The following is a 19,178-nucleotide window of genomic DNA, read 5'->3' as shown; positions in this document are numbered from 1 at the left end:
TCAAATGTTTTGTCTTTCCAATTTCTGCATCATGCTTTTCTGCTAAATCTGCCAATCTCTGATGTATCCTGCCCACTTCTCACGTGATTCTCGCACATAAGTATCTAAGCTCTTCTTCTGTATATGATTTCAACCTATTCATACCCATTGTCCCTTCAACTAATTTCGTTATTTCTGTACTCAACCTAACATGATCAATCTGTTCTTCACTCTTGTACATATTCTGTGGAGTGTTCAAACTGTCTAGCCACTCATTCAGCTGCAGTGCAATCAATCCTTGTAACGTGATGTTACTCGCATTTGGTGATGGCACCTGCTGCGCCACTGCACCTGGAGGTTTCAGGGTCAAGAGCTTCAAGCTCTGGCTTGCACTCGGACCAGTTATCATATTGGAAAGAGCGACTAGTGGACTACGATCCATTAGTGGCCTGGATCCATCAGAAGTCTAACCCAAGTAATAAATTACCTGCATATGTTCTCTCACCCTCCTCCTCACGAGGCTTTGTGACATTTCCCCCTTTTCTGCAGTGGTTGATTTCTGCTGCGCAAACAATGGTACCGCTGAACCAACAGTAATTGGCAGCGATATTGCATCTGGGGCTGCTCTAGTACCCATATTCTGTGGAAGGGCTACTCCCATACTCTGATTCATCACTCAAGACACATCCGACTGTGTCCCTGTCATTGGTGTAAACCTAAGCATGCCCTGGGGCTTCAGTATTGGAGTTGGAACCACTTGTTCTGTAGGTACCACTAAATTCAAGGTTGTCTGAAGAATCTGTACCTTTGGATAAATTCTTTGTATCGGTGGCGGATGCATCTGCCCTTGGACCACCGAAGCTGGTAATGTATTAGGAGTACTCTGTACTACCCCTTGTACCTGTCCGTTGTCTGTCTGCACTGGTTCCCCTGTCCCTGACACCTGTGCTGGGGCAGTTGGAGCAGAACTTGTACTCAGACCCCCATAATGCACCGCATATGGTGGTGGTCGATCTCTCAACACCTGATTAATGAGATCCTCAATGTTAGAAATGGGGTCTTTGGTTGGCAGTCAGGTTACCCCCTGTCCAAGAAAGGACCCTCACTCTAGTCAGGGTAAGTCCCACACAATCCAAATTATCCTGTGCCCACCCTTTGGTAGCTTGGCACTGAGCAGTCAGGCTTAACTTAGAAGGCAATAATAATACAATAAGTAGATGATGAGATATCACTGAAAAAGTGATATAAAGTGTCTTAAGTCTTTGCAAAACAAATAAATGGCTCTTAAAAAACAATAAAGGTATTTTGCAAGCTCCTGTCACCTGGTTCGCATTCAAAATCTCTGCAGGTACCACAGAGGAGGAGATGCGTGGAAAACTGGGAGGTGTGCATCGGTTTTGCCCCTTCGCACACCGACTTGCGTCGTTATTTTCCATGCAGGGGAAGGATTTGCATCGATTTCCGACACGCGGACTAGGTTCCTCTTTGGTTGCAGGGTTTTCTGGAGCCCCGGGGATTGAGCATTGAATCCTGGGCTTGCAGAGCGAAGTCACAAGCGCTGCGTCGATACAGTGGCCATTGGAATTTCCTCCCGCACGGCAGGCGCTGCGTCAATTCCTCTCTGGAAGTCGGGCTGTGTCATCCCGGGTCGGCTGTGCATCAATCGGGTGGGCCATGCGTCTAAGTTCTGGTTGCAACGCAGACTCTGTGTTGATCTTCTCTTTGGCGCTGCGTCGTTCAGGTTCGGCATGCAGTGAATTTCTCACCGTGGGGTATCGTCATTTTTAGCAGGCTGTGCATCTAATTTTTGTCGCACAAGGAGTCCAGTTGCAGGAGTGAAGTCTTTTTGGTCCTGAAACTTCAGGGAACAGGAGGCAAGCTCTATCCAAGCCCTTGGAGAGCACTTCTAAGCACAGCCAGGGGGCAGCAAGCAGCAGGGCACAGCAAGGCAGCAGTCCTTGTCAGAAAAGCAGTCCCAGTGAGCCCTTTGAGTAGCCAGGTGCAAGTGACCACTCCTCCCCTCCCTTCTAGCACAGATGGCTCATCAGAATATGCAGGCTACACTTCAGCCCCCTTTTGTGTCACTGTCTGGAGAGAGGTGCGAACAGCCCAACTGTCAAACTAACCCAGACAGGGAATCCAGAAACACAAAAATGCAAAAACATGTCCACTTTCTGAAAGAGGCATTTTCAAACACACAATCTCAAAACCAACTTTACTAAAAGATGTGTTTTTAAATTGTGAGTTCAGAGGTCCCAAACTCCACAGGTCAATCTGCTCCCAAAGTGAAGCTACACTTTAATCATGTTTAAAGACAGACCCCAGGTTAACCTATGAGAGAGATAGGCAACAGTGAAAAACCAATTTGGCAGTATTTCACTATCAGGACATATAAAACACAATAGTATATGTCCTACCTTAACCAAACACTGCACCCTGCTCATGGGGCTATCTATGGCCTACCTTAGGGGCGTCTTATATGTAGGAAAAGGGAAGGGTTAGGACTGGCAAGTGGGTACACTTGCCAAGTCGAATTCACAGTTTAAAACTGCACACACAGACACTGCAGTGGCAGGTCTGAGACATGATTACAGTGCTTCTTATGTGGGTGGCACAATTAGTGCTGCAGGCCTACTAGTAGCATTTGATTTACATGCCCTGGGCACCTCTAGTGCACCTTACTAGGGACTTATAAGCAAATCAAATATGCCAATCACGGATAAACCGATTAACAGTACAATTTACATAGATAGCATAGGCACTTTAGCACTGGTTAGCAGTGGTAAAGTGCTCAGAGTTCAAAAGCCAACAGAAACAGGTCAGGAAAAATAGGAGCAAGAAGGCAAAAAGTTTGAGGATGACCCTGCAAAAGAGGCCAGGTCCAACATTCAACATCTGAATCTTCCTCTTCTATGTAAGACTTTTTCTTCTTTGGAGTCCCTGACAAATTCTTATCACTTTTGCTAGTCTCCTCTGTCCCTTTTACCTCATCTTCCTCTGTGTAGCAGGAAACAACTTAATGTCCTGCAATGTCACAGTCCTCCACTTCTTCTGTTCCCAATCCCATCTCACTTCTGCTTATTCTCCTTTGAAACTTTACTCCCTGCTGTTGTCTCGCTATGAGCTCCCAAACTGCTAAAGCCTCAAGCTGTGCTGGTCTCAGAAGGGGCTTTGTCTCATATAACATCATCCGTAACTGATCTCAAATTAAACGTTCCATGCTCTGGAAACGCTAAAGATACTTGTTTCTCTGTCAATTTGCACCATTGCTTTGATCCAAGACATGGCGCAACACCTCACTCCTCCATCACAATATAAGCCGGAGAATATTCTGGTGGGATAGGCTCCCCTACAGTTGCCTTAATGTATGTATCTCCCTTAAGTGCACTCTTAAACACCTTGACAAATTTCATCTTCTCTACTTTTTGAATATTCAAATCAAATCAGGAGTGAATTTTACTCCCAAGCTTCCCTTCACCCATTTTCTCAACCAATTGCCTCTCACGGACAGCTGCCAATCCGTGTGCGACCCTTCTCGCTTAACTAACCTATCCCAGCATGGCTCCAATGACGTCACACTCACACACACTGCGGCTGTCAAAGTCTTGGGGCTTGTCCTCTTAAACTTCAGTTCACACAAAACAAATGCAATTTATTGCAAGCACTAATCAAAAATAATAACCAAGACAAATCTACTGGTTTACTGTAGGAAGCAGTGGTGGCACACAGTTTCAACAGGGAGGGGGCAGGTGGGAAGCATCCTCACACACACACGCACTCACATCCATTAACAAGACTCATCAACATACAAACATGCACGCACACACCAAACATTCATTTAAAACGATTACACACACACACACACGCACACACACACATTTACCCTCAGCCTCGGAGGTCCCAGGAGGGTTGGGCCTGCTGCCTTCCCTCATCCCTAGGTCAGCCAATGAGGGAAGGCAGCAGTCCCAGACTCATCACCGAGTAGGTTGGGGTCAGTGAGGCTTCTGACCCCACCTCACTCTGTGACGGTCACTGATTGACACTCGCCCTGGGCCCTTCAGTGCATAAACCTGAAGCGCCCAGGTCGAAGTCGATGAGTGATGCTTCCCTCATCACCCTGGGGAGGGCCTCGAGGCACCTTTGCTGAGCTGAGGAGGTCACGCCCATAGGAGCTGTGACCTCTTCAGCCCAGCAAAGTTCAGCTGAGGCAGCCAGGAGTCCGCGCTATCACGCGAGTCTGCTCCTAGCTGCCCTACCTAAACATCACAGACACTCTTCATGAGGGGCAAAAGATTGGGGGGCGTGGACCTAAAGGACGGGCCGTGTCTGAAAGGAAGGTAACACAATCGCTTCAGAGACCTTACGGATTTTTACTGATGGCCCTTTCGCTCATACAGCTATTCCTCTTTCTCAGTCTCCCACATTCGCAAGTAAAATTCAACCCGCAAATTTTACTCTCAATTGATCAAGGCCTCTGTCCTGGTGCACATAGGACTCGCCAAATCTTAGTTGAAAATATCTCTTGTTCACTTTAACTCTCACACTGACTTGTTGACCCCGGCCGATCAACCTACTAAACCAGACAGATTACAACATATAACCAAGTGTCTCCTACACTTGTCAATATACTCCGGAGTCTTCGACCACACAAGGTACGTACATCAACAACAACCATGTGGATCATTTTTTAACACAAAGCTCCACACACATATGAAGATTGACGACTTAGCTACTCTCATACTATGGTGTACGCATGCTCCTACTAAACTTCAACTGGAGAACACAGACTCCCTACTTCCCTCACATACACCACAATTCACCTGCAATTTGCATAAGCTTAGCAAACACAACCTCTCACTTTCACACTATCACTAAAAACACCTAGAACATACCCAACTCTACTTGCAGGATCCAAGGTCTGGAAAAGTCATTTCTGGGCTTAAAGGTACATCATCTTTGCTGCAATTGCCCATGACTCTCCAGTCATAAATAACCACAACTCACTATACATTTTAGTAGTTTTATTCCCTATTAGTTACAATACTAATTAATTAAAACTTAGTTCAAACTTTATTTGAGTCAACAAATCCGTATTAATTCATAGAGGCGCCAAAAACATAGCCTTAATCATAACTTGCATCAGAGTGCATTCTAAAGTAGTAACATAAGTCAACATTTGAATCAGGAATGAATAAGTTAACATAAGTAGCAGAGTTCGGCAAATCAGTTTGTCAATCATTTGTCTCTGTCTTTTCAATGTCATAAGGCAAGAACCTCAACTAACCCAGATTAACATCAGTGTTAGACCTGACATGCCTTAGGGTGGTCACCCCTAACTTTTTGCCTGCCTCCCTCCACTTTTTGGACCCTGTTTTGCTGGCTTTTAGACTCTGCGCACTTTACCACTGCTAACCAATGCTAAAGTGCATATGCTCTCTTCCTTTTTAAACATGGTAACTCTGGATCATACCTGATTGGACTATTTAATCTACTTATAAGTCCCTAGTAATGTGCACTACATGTGCCTAGGGCCTGTAGATTAAATGCTACTAGTGGACCTGCAGCACTGGTTGTGCCACCCACTTAAGAAGCCCCCTTCACCTTGTCTCAGGCTTGCCATTGCAAGGCCTGTGTGTGCAGTTTCACTGCCACCTCGACTTGGCATTTAAAAGTACTTGCCAAGCCTAGAACTCCCCTTTTTCTACATATAAGTCACCCTTAATGTGTGCCCTAGGTAACCCTTAGAGCAGGGTGCTGTGTAGATAAAAGGCATGACATGTACCTGTGTAGTTATATGTCCTGGTAGTGTAAAGCTCCTAAATTCGTTTGTACACTACTGTGAGGCCTGCTCCCTTCATAGGCTAACATTGGGGCTGCCCTCATACACTGTTGAAGTGGCAGCTGCTGATCTGAAAGGAGCAGGAAGGTCATATTTAGTATGGCCAGAATGGTAATACAAAATCCTGCTGACTGGTGAAGTCGGATTTAATATTACTATTCTAGAAATGCCACTTTTAGAAAGTGAGCATTTCTATGCACTTAAATCTTTCTGTGCCTTACAATCCACGTCTGGCTGGGCTTGGTTGACAGCTCCTTGTGCATTCACTCAGACACACCCCAAACACAGGGTACTCAGCCTCACTTGCATACATCTGCATTTTGAATGGGTCTTCCTGTGCTGGGAGGGTGGAGGGCCTGCTCTCACACAAAAGACTGCCACACCCCCTACTGGGACCCTGGCAGACAGGGTTGAACTGAAAGGGGACCTGGTGCACTTCTTAGCCACTCATTGAAGTCTCCCCCACTTCAAAAGCACATTTGGGTATAAAACAGGGCCTCTGCCCTACCTCATCAGACACTTGCTGGAGATGAAACCTGAACCAGAAACTACATCCTGCCAAGAAGAACTGCCTGGCTGCTCAAAGGACTCACCTGTCTGCTTTCTACAAAGGACTGCTGCCTTGCTGTTGCCCTGCTGCCTTGCTGAACTCTTGTCTGGCTGTGAAAGTGCTCTCCAAGGGCTTGGATAGAGCTTGCCTCCTGTTCCCTGAAGTCTCAGGACCAAAAAGACTTCTCTTTTTGACTTGGACGCTCTGTGTGCCGAAAATTTCGACGCACAGCTTGTTCCTCGGCGAGAAAAACGCCGCACACCGACGCTGATCGACGCGACGCTCTTGGGACGATTGAAAATCCGACGCACGGCTTCGCAAGGACAACGCCGCCCGACCTCTAGAGGAGAAATTGACGCGACGCCTGCCGTGAGATCGTAATTTCGACGCGCAGCCCCGCAGACCGACCTCTAGAGGAGAAATCGACGCGACGCCTGCCGTGAGATCATAATTTCGAAGCGCAGCCCCGCAGACCGACGCGCAGCCGGAGAACAAGCAGGAAAATCCACGCACAGACCCGGGACATCTGGTAATCCCCGCGATCCACAGAAAGAGACTGTCCGCGCGCCGGAAAACGACGCACGACTTCCCCGCGTGGAAAATAACGACGCAAGTCCGTGTGTGCTGGGGAGAAATCGACGCACACACCCTTTTTCCACGCACCTCTTCCTTTGTGGCCCTCTGAGGAGAATTTTCCACTCTTAACCAGGTACTTGTGCTTGAAAGAGACTTTGTTTATATTCTAAAGACTTAAGACACTTTATATCACTTTTCAGTGATATCTCTACAATTTCCCATTGCAACTTTATTCTTTTTGACCTTCAATTATCCTGATAAATATTATATATTTTTCTAAACACTGTGTGGTGTATTTTTGTGGTGCTATATGGTGGTATTGTATGATTTATTGCACAAATACTTTACACATTGCCTTCTAAGTTAAGCCTGACTGCTCGTGCCAAGCTACCAGAGGGTGGGCACAGGATAATCTTGGATTGTGTGTGACTTACCCTGACTAGAGTGAGGGCTTTTGCTTGGACAGGGGGTAACCTGACTGCCAACCAAACACCCCATTTCTAACATTGGTGATCAGCGGTGAGGATAGGACTTGTAATTGTGCAGTGACATACAGTAGCTAAGTATTTCACTACCTATCCAGAGTTGAAGGTCAACTTGGTTTTTTATCGCTTTTTGCAAATCCGTTTTTTTTCCTGACAATTTTCAAAAACTAAATCCTCACTCAACATGTCTCTGACTGGGTCTCAGACAGGGGACTTTGACCTAGTCCAGTTGGATACATATACGGTCAAACAACTAAGAGGATTCTGCAGGGCACTGAGGGTACCCACCCAAGGGGCCTCCAGAAAGGAGGACTTTCAAGTGGCGCTGAGGGCCTGGGCAGAAGCCCATTTAGAGGATGATGAGGAAGATGAGCCAGAAAATGGCTCCTCAGAGGAATTTTTACTATCTGTGGATGGTGTTACCACTGCAATTGTGCCCCCTTCCAGACCAGGGAGCAGTGTCTCTATGCAAAGCCTGACCGCAGAGGAAAGGAGAGAGGAAAGGGAGTTCCAATTGCAAATGGCAAAACTGAAAATTGAGGCTCAACAGGAGGAGAGAAGGGCAGAGATAGAAGCCAAACAAGCTGAGGCTGAAAGAGCAGCCAAACAGGTTGAAGCTGAAAGAACAGCCAAACAGATTCAAGCAGAAGCTGAAAGGGCAGCCAAACAAGCAGAAGCTGAAAGAGCAGCCAAACAGGTGGAAGCTGAAAGAGCTTTGGCTGGAAAGAAACTATTGCTGGCTCATGAACTGAGTCTCAAGGAGCTGGAGATCAAGGCGAGACAGTCTGAATCCAGCAATAATGGTGGCAGCATACAGACAGGACCTGCTGGAGAAAAGAAGGTTTGTATACCCAAAAATGTGGTGCCCAGTTTTGTGGTGGGAGATGACATAGATAAATGGTTAGCTGCTTATGAAGTTGCACTAAGGGCTCATGAGGTTCCTGAAGGGCAATGGGGGGTAGCTATGTGGGGTTATGTGCCGCCATTGGGGAGGGACACACTTCTCACATTGGATCAACCTGATCAAAACACATAGGGGGTCATTCTGACTCCCGCCGGGCGCGGTCACCGCGCGCCCGGCGGGAGCCGCCAAAATACCGTACCGCAGTCGGAAGACCGCAGCGGGTATTTTGAGTTTTCCCCTGGGCTGGCGGGCGGCCTTCAAAAGGCCGCCCGCCAGCCCAGGGGAAAACGACCTTCCCACCATGAAGCCGGCTCGTAATCGAGCCGGCGGAGTGGGAAGGTGCGACGGGTGCTACTGCACCCGTCGCGTATTTCACTGTCTGCTATGCAGACAGTGAAATACAAGCGGGGCCCTCTTACGGGGGCCTCTGCAGTGCCCATGCCATTGGCATGGGCACTGCAGGGGCCCCCAGGGGCCCCGCGACACCCCCTACCGCCATCCTGTTCCTGGCGGGCGAACCGCCAGGAACAGGATGGCGGTAGGGGGTGTCAGAATCCCCAAGGCGGCGTAGCATGCTGCGCCGCCTTGGAGGATTCTGACGGGCAGCGGAAAACCGGCGGGAGACCGCCGGTTTTCCTGCACTGACCGCGGCCAAAGCGCCGCGGTCAGAATGCCCTGCGGGGCACCGCCGGTCTGTCGCCGGTGCTCCCGCCGACCCTGGCGGTCTGAGACCGCCGGGGTCAGAATGACCCCCATACCCACTTCAGAAAGCCACTTTACTTGCCAAGTTTGGGCTGACCCCTGAGGGATACCGTCAGAGGTTCAGGGACAGCACCAAACAACTCACACAAACATGGGTAGATTTCTTTGACTTTTCCAGTAAGACACTGAATGGATGGGTGCGGGGCAACAAAGTAAATGACTATAAAGGGTTATATGACTTGATTCTGAGAGAGCATATGCTTAATACTACTTTTACAGAGTTGCGCCAGCACTTGGTAGATAGTAAGCTGACTGATCCCAGGAAGCTTGCTGAGGAGGCGGACCTCTGGGTTAGCTCCAGAGTGTCCAAAAAGGTACCTGGGGGGGACTCCCACAAAGGTGGTCAGGGTTCCCAACAGAAGAAAGAGGGGGGAGATAAACTTACAGATAAGGAACTCTCAAAAGGTCCCCAAAAGAATTCCCAGGGAGGGGGTGGCAACCATTCCTTCTCTAGATTTGGGAAGAAGCCAGAGACATTTGATAACTCAGGGAAATCCAACCCCAAATGTATGGAGTGTTACCAGTATGGTCACTATAAAGGCGACCCCCAGTGCTCCAAAAGGGCACCGTCCACTACCGGACAGACACCTGGGCTAACTAGTGTAGCGCTTGGAGGGGAGATGGACCCAGATAGCTTTGGGGAGCAAGTAGAGATTTCCCTAGTGTCCCTGGGAGAAAGAGAAATGGTGCCCAAAGCCCACATGCCCCGAAATACTTCCAAGTACAGGCAGTGGGTCACCATTAATGGGCAGAAGGTGGAGGCTCTGCGTGACACAGGAGCCAGTATGACTACTATCCAGAGTCAGCTGGTGTCCCCAGAGCAGATAGTCCCTAATACATTCCACCAGGTCATAGTCGCTGACAATCGTGAGAGTCACCTACAGGTGGCTCTGGTTCCCTTTGAGTGGGGGGGGTCTCTGGTACTCTGAAAGTAGCTGTGAGTCCTGCCATGCCTGTAGATTGTCTGTTAGGCAATGATCTTGAGCACACTGCTTGGAAAGAAGTAGAGCTCAGATCTCACCTGGAGATGTTAGGGTTACCTGAGTGGGTCTGCATGACCACCAGGTCCATGGCTGCCCGGGAAGGGAGTCAAGGGCGCCTGGAGCCTGGGAAAATGGCCCAGACAGCCGCCCAAGAGGGGGGCCAGGGGCGCGGGAAACCCGCCTCCAATGTTCCCACGGTGGTAGACGAGGTCCCTGAGGAAGAGGAGGCCCCCGAGCCAACCGGGGAGGACATAGCTGCCCTGGGTAACCTACCTGAACTTGCTGGCTGGCAAGTAGAGGGGGGGCCAACCAGGGAAGCATTCTGCAAGGCGCAGAGAGAATGCCCCACCCTTGAGGGTCTGAGGAAGCAGGCCACTGACCACGCAGCAGGTGACGCCTCTGGCGCTCACCATATTTACTGGGAGAATGATCTCCTTTACAGTGAGCGTAGAATTCCAGGTCCTGGGCCACACCGTGTGCTGGTGGTCCCCCAGTGTTACCGGAAATTCCTACTAGGCCTGGCTCACGACATTCCCCTGGCAGGACACCTGGGCCAAGACAAGACCTTTGACAGGCTTAACACCCACGTTCATTGGCCCAGAATGAGGAAAGCCTCAGATAACTTCTGCAGAGCTTGCCCCACCTGCCAGGCTAGTGGGAAGGCAGGGAAACGGCTTAAAGCTCCCCTGATCCCACTCCCAGTCGTTGGCACCCCCTTTGAAAGGGTGGGCATCGACATTGTTGGTCCCTTGGACCCCAAAACTGCCCTGGGCAACAGGTTTATCCTGGTTTTGGTGGACCATGCCACCCGCTATCCAGAGGCAATCCCTCTGAGAACAGTGACTGCAAAGGTGGTGACCAGAGCCCTGATGGGAATATTTACCCGTGTGGGATTCCCTAAGGAGGTCGTGTCTGACAGGGGCACAAACTTCATGTCTGCATACATGAAGACCCTGTGGGATGAGTGTGGGGTGACCTACCGGTTTACCACCCCTTATCATCCTCAAACCAATGGGCTGGTTGAGAGATTCAACCAGACCCTGAAAGGCATGATTGGTGGCCTGACTGAGGCCATGAGGCGTAAGTGGGACGTCCTCTTACCCTGCCTGTTGTTTGCTTATAGAGAGGTGCCCCAGAAAGGGGTGGGGTTCAGCCCCTTTGAGCTTCTCTATGGTCACCCTGTCAGGGGACCCCTAAGCATCGTCAAGGAGGGCTGGGAGAGAGCTCCCCAGGCCCCTCCACAGGATGTGGTCAGCTACATGCTGGCCCTACGCAAACAAACCCAACGCTTCTGGAAGGAGGCCCAGAGTAACCTCGAGGCCAGTCAAGAGGTGATGAAGGAGTGGTACGACCAAAAGGCCACTCTAGTTGAGTTCTCACCTGGAGACAAAGTTTGGGTGATGGAGCCAGTAGAGCCCAGGGCTTTCCAGGACCGCTGGACTGGCCCCTTTGAGATCAAGGAGCGTAAAGGGGAGGCCACTTACCTAGTGGACCTCAAGACCCCTAGGCAACCCCTAAGGGTCCTCCATCACAACCGGCTTAAACCTCACTTTGAGAGGTCTGAGGTCAGTATGCTCCTAGTCACCGATGAGGGCATGGAAGAGGAGAGTGAACCTCTCCCCGACCTCCTCGATGTCAAAGAAGGGGATGGGTCAGTAGGTGTGTCAATCTCTCTGAATCCCTGACTCCAACACAGAGAGGGGACTGCTATGAGCTGCTAGAACAGTTCTCCCCCCTGTTCTCTCTTACACCTGGACTAACCCACCTCTGTGTGCATGACATTGACACAGGTGACAGTGCTCCTGTAAAGAACAAAATTTACAGGTTGTCAGATAAAGTGAAGGCCAGCATCAAGGAGGAGGTCTCCAAGATGTTGACTTTGGGGGTTATTGAGAAATCCAGTAGTCCCTGGGCCAGCCCTGTGGTATTGGTTCCCAAGGCTACTGCCCCAGGTGCGAAACCAGAACTCCAGTTCTGTGTGGACTACCGGGGTCTCAATTCAGTCACCCGGACTGATGCTCACCCCATCCCCCGAGCTGATGAACTAGTTGACAGGCTAGGCGCTGCCAAGTTCCTGAGTACGTTCGATCTTACTTCCGGGTACTGGCAGATTGGCCTGACTGAGGGGGCTAAAGAAAGATCTGCTTTTTCCACCCCTGATGGCCATTACCAATTCCGGGTGATGCCATTTGGGCTGAAAAATGCCCCCGCTACCTTCCAACGGTTGGTTAACGGGGTCCTAGCTGGTAAAGATGCCTTCTGTGCAGCTTACCTAGACGACATAGCTGTCTACAGTTCCAGCTGGGAGGAACACCTGCTCCACCTCAAGGAGGTGCTTCAGGCCGTGCAACAGGCAGGCCTGACTATCAAGGCTAGTAAGTGCCAGATTGGGCAGGGTTGAAACTATCAAGGCCTGGCAACCACCTAGAACACAGACTGAGGTGAGAGCCTTTTTGGGCCTCACTGGATACTACCGCAGGTTCGTCAAGGGCTATGGTACCATTGTGTCCCCCTTGACTGAACTCACTTCCAAGAAACAACCTAGGTTGGTGAATTGGACAGAGGCCTGTCAGAAAGCCTTTGATTCTCTGAAGGAAGCCATGTGCACGGCCCCCGTGCTCAAGGCCCCTGACTACTCCCAGGAATTTATTGTTCAGACAGACGCTTCAGAGCATGGCATAGGGGCTGTTCTAGCACAGCTGAATGAGAAGGGCTTAGACCTACCAGTAGTCTTTATTAGCAGAAGACTATTACCACGGGAACAAAGGTGGAGTGCTATTGAGAGAGAAGCATTTGCTGTGGTCTGGGCACTGAAGAAGCTAAGACCCTACCTGTTTGGGACTCACTTCCGGGTTCAGACAGACCACAGACCCCTCAGATGGCTCATGCAGATGAGGGGTGAGAATCCAAAACTCTTGAGATGGTCCATTTCCCTACAGGGGATGGACTTTACGGTGGAGCATCGCCCAGGGGTTGACCACACCAATGCTGATGGTCTCTCCAGATACTTCCGCCTTAGCGATGAGAGCTCCCAGGAGGTCGGGTAGCTCTCCCCACTTTCAGCTGGGGGGGACACATGTTAGACCTGACATGCCTTAGGGTGGTCACCCCTAACTTTTTGCCTGCCTCCCTCCACTTTTTGGACCCTGTTTTGCTGGCTTTTAGACTCTGCGCACTTTACCACTGCTAACCAGTGCTTAAGTGCATATGCTCTCTTCCTTTTTAAACATGGTAACTCTGGATCATACCTGATTGGACTATTTAATCTACTTATAAGTCCCTAGTAATGTGCACTACATGTGCCTAGGGCCTGTAGATTAAATGCTACTAGTGGACGTGCAGCACTGGTTGTGCCACCCACTTAAGTAGCCCCCTTAACCTTGTCTCAGGCTTGCCATTGCAAGGCCTGTGTGTGCAGTTTCGCTGCCACCTCGACTTGGCATTTAAAAGTACTTGCCAAGCCTAGAACTCCCCTTTTTCTACATATAAGTCACCCTTAATGTGTGCCCTAGGTAACCCCTAGAGCAGGGTGCTCTGTAGATAAAAGGCAGGACATGTACCTGTGTAGTTATATGTCCTGGTAGTGTAAAGCTCCTAAATTCGTTTGTACACTACTGTGAGGCCTGCTCCCTTCATAGGCTAACATTGGGGCTGCCCTCATACACTGTTGAAGTGGCAGCTGCTGATCTGAAAGGGGCAGGAAGGTCATATTTAGTATGGCCAGAATGGTAATACAAAATCCTGCTGACTGGTGAAGTCGGATTTAATATTACTATTCTAGAAATGCCACTTTTAGAAAGTTAGCATTTCTTTGCACTTAAATCTTTCTGTGCCTTACAATCCACGTCTGGCTGGGCTTGGTTGACAGCTCCTTGTGCATTCACTCAGACACACCCCAAACACAGGGTACTCAGCCTCACTTGCATACATCTGCATTTTGAATGGGTCTTACTGGGCTGGGAGGGTGGAGGGCCTGCTCTCACTCAAAGGACTGCCACACCCCCTACTGGGACCCTGGCAGACAGGGTTGAACTGAAAGGGGACCTTGTGCACTTCTTAGCCACTCTTTGAAGTCTCCCCCACTTCAAAAGCACATTTGGGTATAAAACAGGGCCTCTGCCCTACCTCATCAGACACTTGCTGGAGAAGAAACCTGAACCAGAAACTACATCCTGCCAAGAAGAACTGCCTGGCTGCTCAAAGGACTAACCTGTCTGCTTTCTACAAAGGACTGCTGCCTTGCTGTTGCCCTGCTGCCTTGCTGAACTCTTGTCTGGCTGTGAAAGTGCTCTCCAAGGGCTTGAAAAGAGCTTGCCTCCTGTTCCCTGAAGTCTCAGGACCAAAAAGACTTCTCTTTTTCACTTGGACGCTCCGTGCGCCGAAAATTTTGACGCACAGCTTGTTCCGCGGCGAGAAAAACACCGCACACCGACGCTGATCGACGCGACGCTCTTGGGACGATCGAAAATCTGACGCACGGCTTCACAAGGACAACGCCGCCCGACCTCTAGAGGAGAAATCGACGCAACGCCTGCCGTGAGATCGTAATCTCGACGCGCAGCCCCGCAGACCGACCTCTAGAGGAGAAATCAACGCAACACCTGCCGTGAGATCGTAATTTCGACGTGCAGCCCCGCAGACCGATGCGCAGCCGGAGAACAAGCAGGAAAATCCACGCACAGACCCGGGACATCTGGTAATCCCCGCGATCCACAGAAAGAGACTGTCCGCGCGCCGGAAAACGACGCACGACTTACCCGCGTGGGAAATAACGACGCGAGTCCGTGTGTGCTGGGGAGAAATCGACGCACACACCCTTTTTCCACGCACCTCTTCCTTTGTGGCCCTCTGAGGAGAATTTTCCACTCTTAACCAGGTACTTGTGCTTGAAAGAGACTTTGTTTATATTCTAAAGACTTAAGACACTTTATATCACTTTTCAGTGATATCTCTACAATTCCCCATTGCAACTTTATTCTTTTTGACCTACAATTATCCTGATAAATATTATATATTTTTCTAAACACTGTGTGGTGTATTTTTGTGGTGCTATATGGTGGTATTGTATGATTTATTGCACAAATACTTTACACATTGCCTTCTAAGTTAAGCCTGACTGCTCGTGCCAAGCTACCAGAGGGTGGGCACAGGATAATCTTGGATTGTGTGTGACTTACCCTGACTAGAGTGAGGGCTTTTGCTTGGACAGGGGGTAACCTGACTGCCAACCAAAAACCCCATTTCTAACAATCAGCATGGGGGACTTCATGCGAAAACAGTTTTGAACATGAATTTGGAAAACATCTAGCTAAGGAAAGAAAAACTATTTAAACAGTGCAGTTGGTACCAAGAAAGAAAGGCACAAAAGTTAATTCAGTCAGATTGTCATATCTACCTATCCTCGGCATGGATCAGCAACAAGTCAGTCTTCGTCCTCAGGTCATCAATCGATCAGCATCACATCAGGCTCTCAAGAGCATGAGCCCAATGACAGAATCTCGAATCGCCTTGACATCTCTCTCCATCCGTCTCGTCTCCTATCTCATCTGAAGTTTTTCCTTCTTTGTCACAGCATTATATCAAAGTCACCCAGACAATCCCCCAATTCCTAATTGGTCAATTAATCACCCAATTTTACTTTGTCCAATAATTTTCACAATTCAAATCACTGAATTCTAATATTACACAGTTCCCAGACTGTTAATTGGTTTACTTTGCGATGTTCTCATCATTTGGCGTGTCAGGTATAAAAAATGTTGCATCTTCTTCTTCAGTCAGTGTCTCTATTTTTCGAGTCCTGGGAAAGTACGCTCTAAGCGCTTTACACAGTAGTTGATACATTCTATTTTCCATCGCCTCCTGTCCGTCGGTTCATGGAAATATTTCAGCTAAGCAAATTTTATTAAACAATAAGCAGTTCACGGTTAGTCTGATTTGTCAGCATCTTTCATTGAACGTTAATAATCAGCTTCTGCACGAGGCCTGGCAAAACTAGGCCACGACTTGGGCAAAGTTAAGCTCTACAATATAATGCAAAACATAAGTTATACCTCTCAATATGACATACTACTGCGTTATTCTAATACATTTTCAATATTTCACATCTGTTAGTGGTTCTTTTAATATAATTCGTGAATCTTGACGACCACTCTCCGAGGTCACAATTTCAAACGTGCACATTATTTTGTACATTAGTCATTTTCTACAATTTTCGTTATTCAAAATACATAAACGTTCATTAATAATTTCTAATTAAGACATTTGAGTTAACACTTAAATATCATCATGCCCCATGGACTACTCTGGGCCTACCGTATGAGTGACGTATATGTAATAAAAGGGGGGTTTAAGACTTGGCAATAACTTTTAAATGCCAAGTTGAAGTGGCAGTAAAATGCACACACAGGCCCTGCAATGGCTGGCTTGAGAAATGGTTAAGGGGCTACCTATGTAGGTGGCACAATCAGTGCTGCAGACCCACTAGTAGCATTTAATTTACAGGACCTAGGCACATGTAGTGCACTTAATTAGGGACTTAAAAGTAAATTAAATATGCCAATTGGGTATGAGCCATGTTACATTATTTTCAGAAGAAAGTATTTGTTTAGCAATGGTTAGCAGTGGTAAAGTGCCCAGAGTCCCAAAGCCAACAAAAACGAGGTCAGCGAAAGAGGAGGAGGAATGCAAAATATGTGCTGTGATTCTTAAAAGATGGCCATTTCTATCAAAACGGAAAGAGAACAAGGAAAGAGTCAGAAGCAGGGGATGACAGAACACAGAAAATTAGTGGGGAAGTACTGGGGTACAGGGCAAAAGTGGTGCTGGGCTAAGATTAGTGCATTGAGCTGTGCTTGCCATGGAGTGATGCAATAACAATGCTGGATGTAACAATAGGTGTGATGCAGGTTGTGATGTGCAATTAAATGGTAGACAACTAGGAATCATTCATGATTAGTCCATGAAATTTACTGTTGAAGAACATGTAACGGAGTGGGACTGTGAGTGAGGCGGGAATGGTGAGAGACTACAACTGGCATATGAAGAGAGAATGGGAGGAATATAGTAGTAGAAAGGATAATTTAAAACAGAAGAAATAACAGTGCAAAATTGACAAAACAAAGTAAATTACTGGAGGTTGATACAGGTATGAACAAACGTAGCCATTTTCATAAACAGTTCCCTGTGGAAATGTAAGAGTTCCATGGGGCTAATGAATTGAGCAGTTTATGTATTGCTAAACTGTATGCACTTTCACAAAGTGGCTCATTAAACCATTTACTTTACTTTCAGTTTTACAAAAGCATGACTTTGAGGAACCCACCCTCCTTTATGTGCTGCTGTTCGTGAACCGCCTGCTGATTCTGATCATGGTTCTGGTGATCTTCAAAGTTAAGTGACTGCCAGGAGAAGCGGGGGCTCTGCATTCAGTTGTTACTTGTACAGAACACCGACTGAGCAGAAATCCGTGAAGACAACCTGCTGTGCTGTTCTCATCATTGCCTATCAGATGTCATTACAGTAAAGCGTGTTTCATGTAGCTGCATTTCAAAAGCATTTTTGTAATTGTTCAATTTAAAAAAAGATGCTTATCTAGAAAGCGGCCTTAAAAGATATGACATTGATAATCATTTCTTTGATCAGCTACTGAATACAACTTTTTAAGTCAAATTATATTTCCCTATGTATGAATTGTCTGGAGCTTGTTTACTTCCCTTTTCTGTGGCAAGCAAGAATATTTATGAACAATACAAGGTAATGTAATCACAGTTATAGAGTCTGATTTGCTATTTTATGGTAATGGAAAATTCCCCGATTGAAAGGGAATTAAAAAATCTACCAGCAATTTTATCCCAATGGAACAATTAATCCCACCGGAGGATTTTCCACCATCGGTGAATACACAAAATAGGATTTACCCAACAAATCAGAGGATTTCCTGTTACCACCGCACTTTAAATAAAACACATTGCCATTTCAAAAAAATAACTCAAAGAATAAAAGGATATGCAGGAAATCATTAAAGCAGGGATTGTTACAACCATGGTCATTGCATGATGAAACAACTACGGCCCAATTTTCCATCTATTCTCTGTACCTCAAAAACGTTCGATGAAGAGGACCTAATCTTGGACGTGGAGTGCTAGTGTCCTCCCACACACGGCAGAGGAAAGAAAACAGGCGAGCAGTGGTGGAGCTGCAGTGAGGCAGCTAATGGCTCTAAGATGCACGAGGAACATGTTTGTGCAGTGGAAAGGGTTCCATTATCACCTTTTTGCTGCCCTTCACTAGCTAGCTCTGTTATTCAGGCGAAATGTAAATTAAGTTGCCAAATTGCAAAGAATTGAGTTTTGCAACACTGCACATTCATAATCATTATTCAATACATAAAATGAAATATGGTGAGGCGGCCCACAGTTTGGTCAATGAAAGAGAAGCTGTCCTTTGAGTAAACAGAGATGAAAGATCAATTTCATGTGCATTAACTAGCAAAATATGTGGCTGAAGCACAAATCAATTTGGACCAGGTATCGTTTGTTTGGCAGCGGTAGAGATGACCTGTAAAAAAGGTTTGTTCAGGATAAAGCATTAAGGCCCTGATTTGTATTTTTTTTTTGCGCCGCATAACCGTCATTTTTTGACGCAAAAGTGGTGCAAGCACACAAAATACAATTGTATTTTGTAAGTTTGCGCCGCCTTTGCATAAAAAAATGACAGTAATTCGGCGCAGAAAAAGTATAAATGTGATGGGACAGGTTGTTCAGTCATTGCAAGAAGGAACACGCATTGGAAAAACCTATTGTCTTGTTTTACCAATGCTTGTTGATTGACACTTTTGGCTTTGCCAATGCTTGTAAATTTGATCTGAAATTGGAAAATCAATAGCAACTGCATGCCATCTTGGAACAGCATTTCGATAATTCCATGGGAAATAAATTGTGAATACAAAAAAAAATGTTGACACATTTTTTATATGAAGTAAATAACTAGGTTATTTCAGTGAATTTCTATTGTATTTTATTGCCATACCTAATTATAACAGCACTGTTCATCAAAGCTCAGGGGGTGAGCACCGAGGCTCTATCTCCTGTAATGGTGGTCA

General features: G+C 47.4%; 1 protein-coding gene across 1 annotated transcript in view; it reads left to right on the top strand.

Moving 5' to 3' along the window:
- LOC138246426 (uncharacterized) overlaps positions 1–18,713 on the top strand; it is a 222,782-nt gene extending 204,069 nt beyond the window's left edge. Inside the window, exon 5 of the mRNA XM_069201035.1 lies at positions 17,369–18,713. Coding sequence (XP_069057136.1) covers positions 17,369–17,475 — 107 coding nt within the window. The 3' untranslated portion in view covers positions 17,476–18,713. The remainder of the gene's footprint in view (positions 1–17,368) is intronic.
- Positions 18,714–19,178: the final 465 nt, after the last annotated feature.

Source organism: Pleurodeles waltl, chromosome 7, assembly GCF_031143425.1.
Source record: "Pleurodeles waltl isolate 20211129_DDA chromosome 7, aPleWal1.hap1.20221129, whole genome shotgun sequence".
NCBI classification, from domain to species: domain Eukaryota; kingdom Metazoa; phylum Chordata; class Amphibia; order Caudata; family Salamandridae; genus Pleurodeles; species Pleurodeles waltl.
This window is presented reverse-complemented; position numbering and strand designations above follow the sequence as displayed.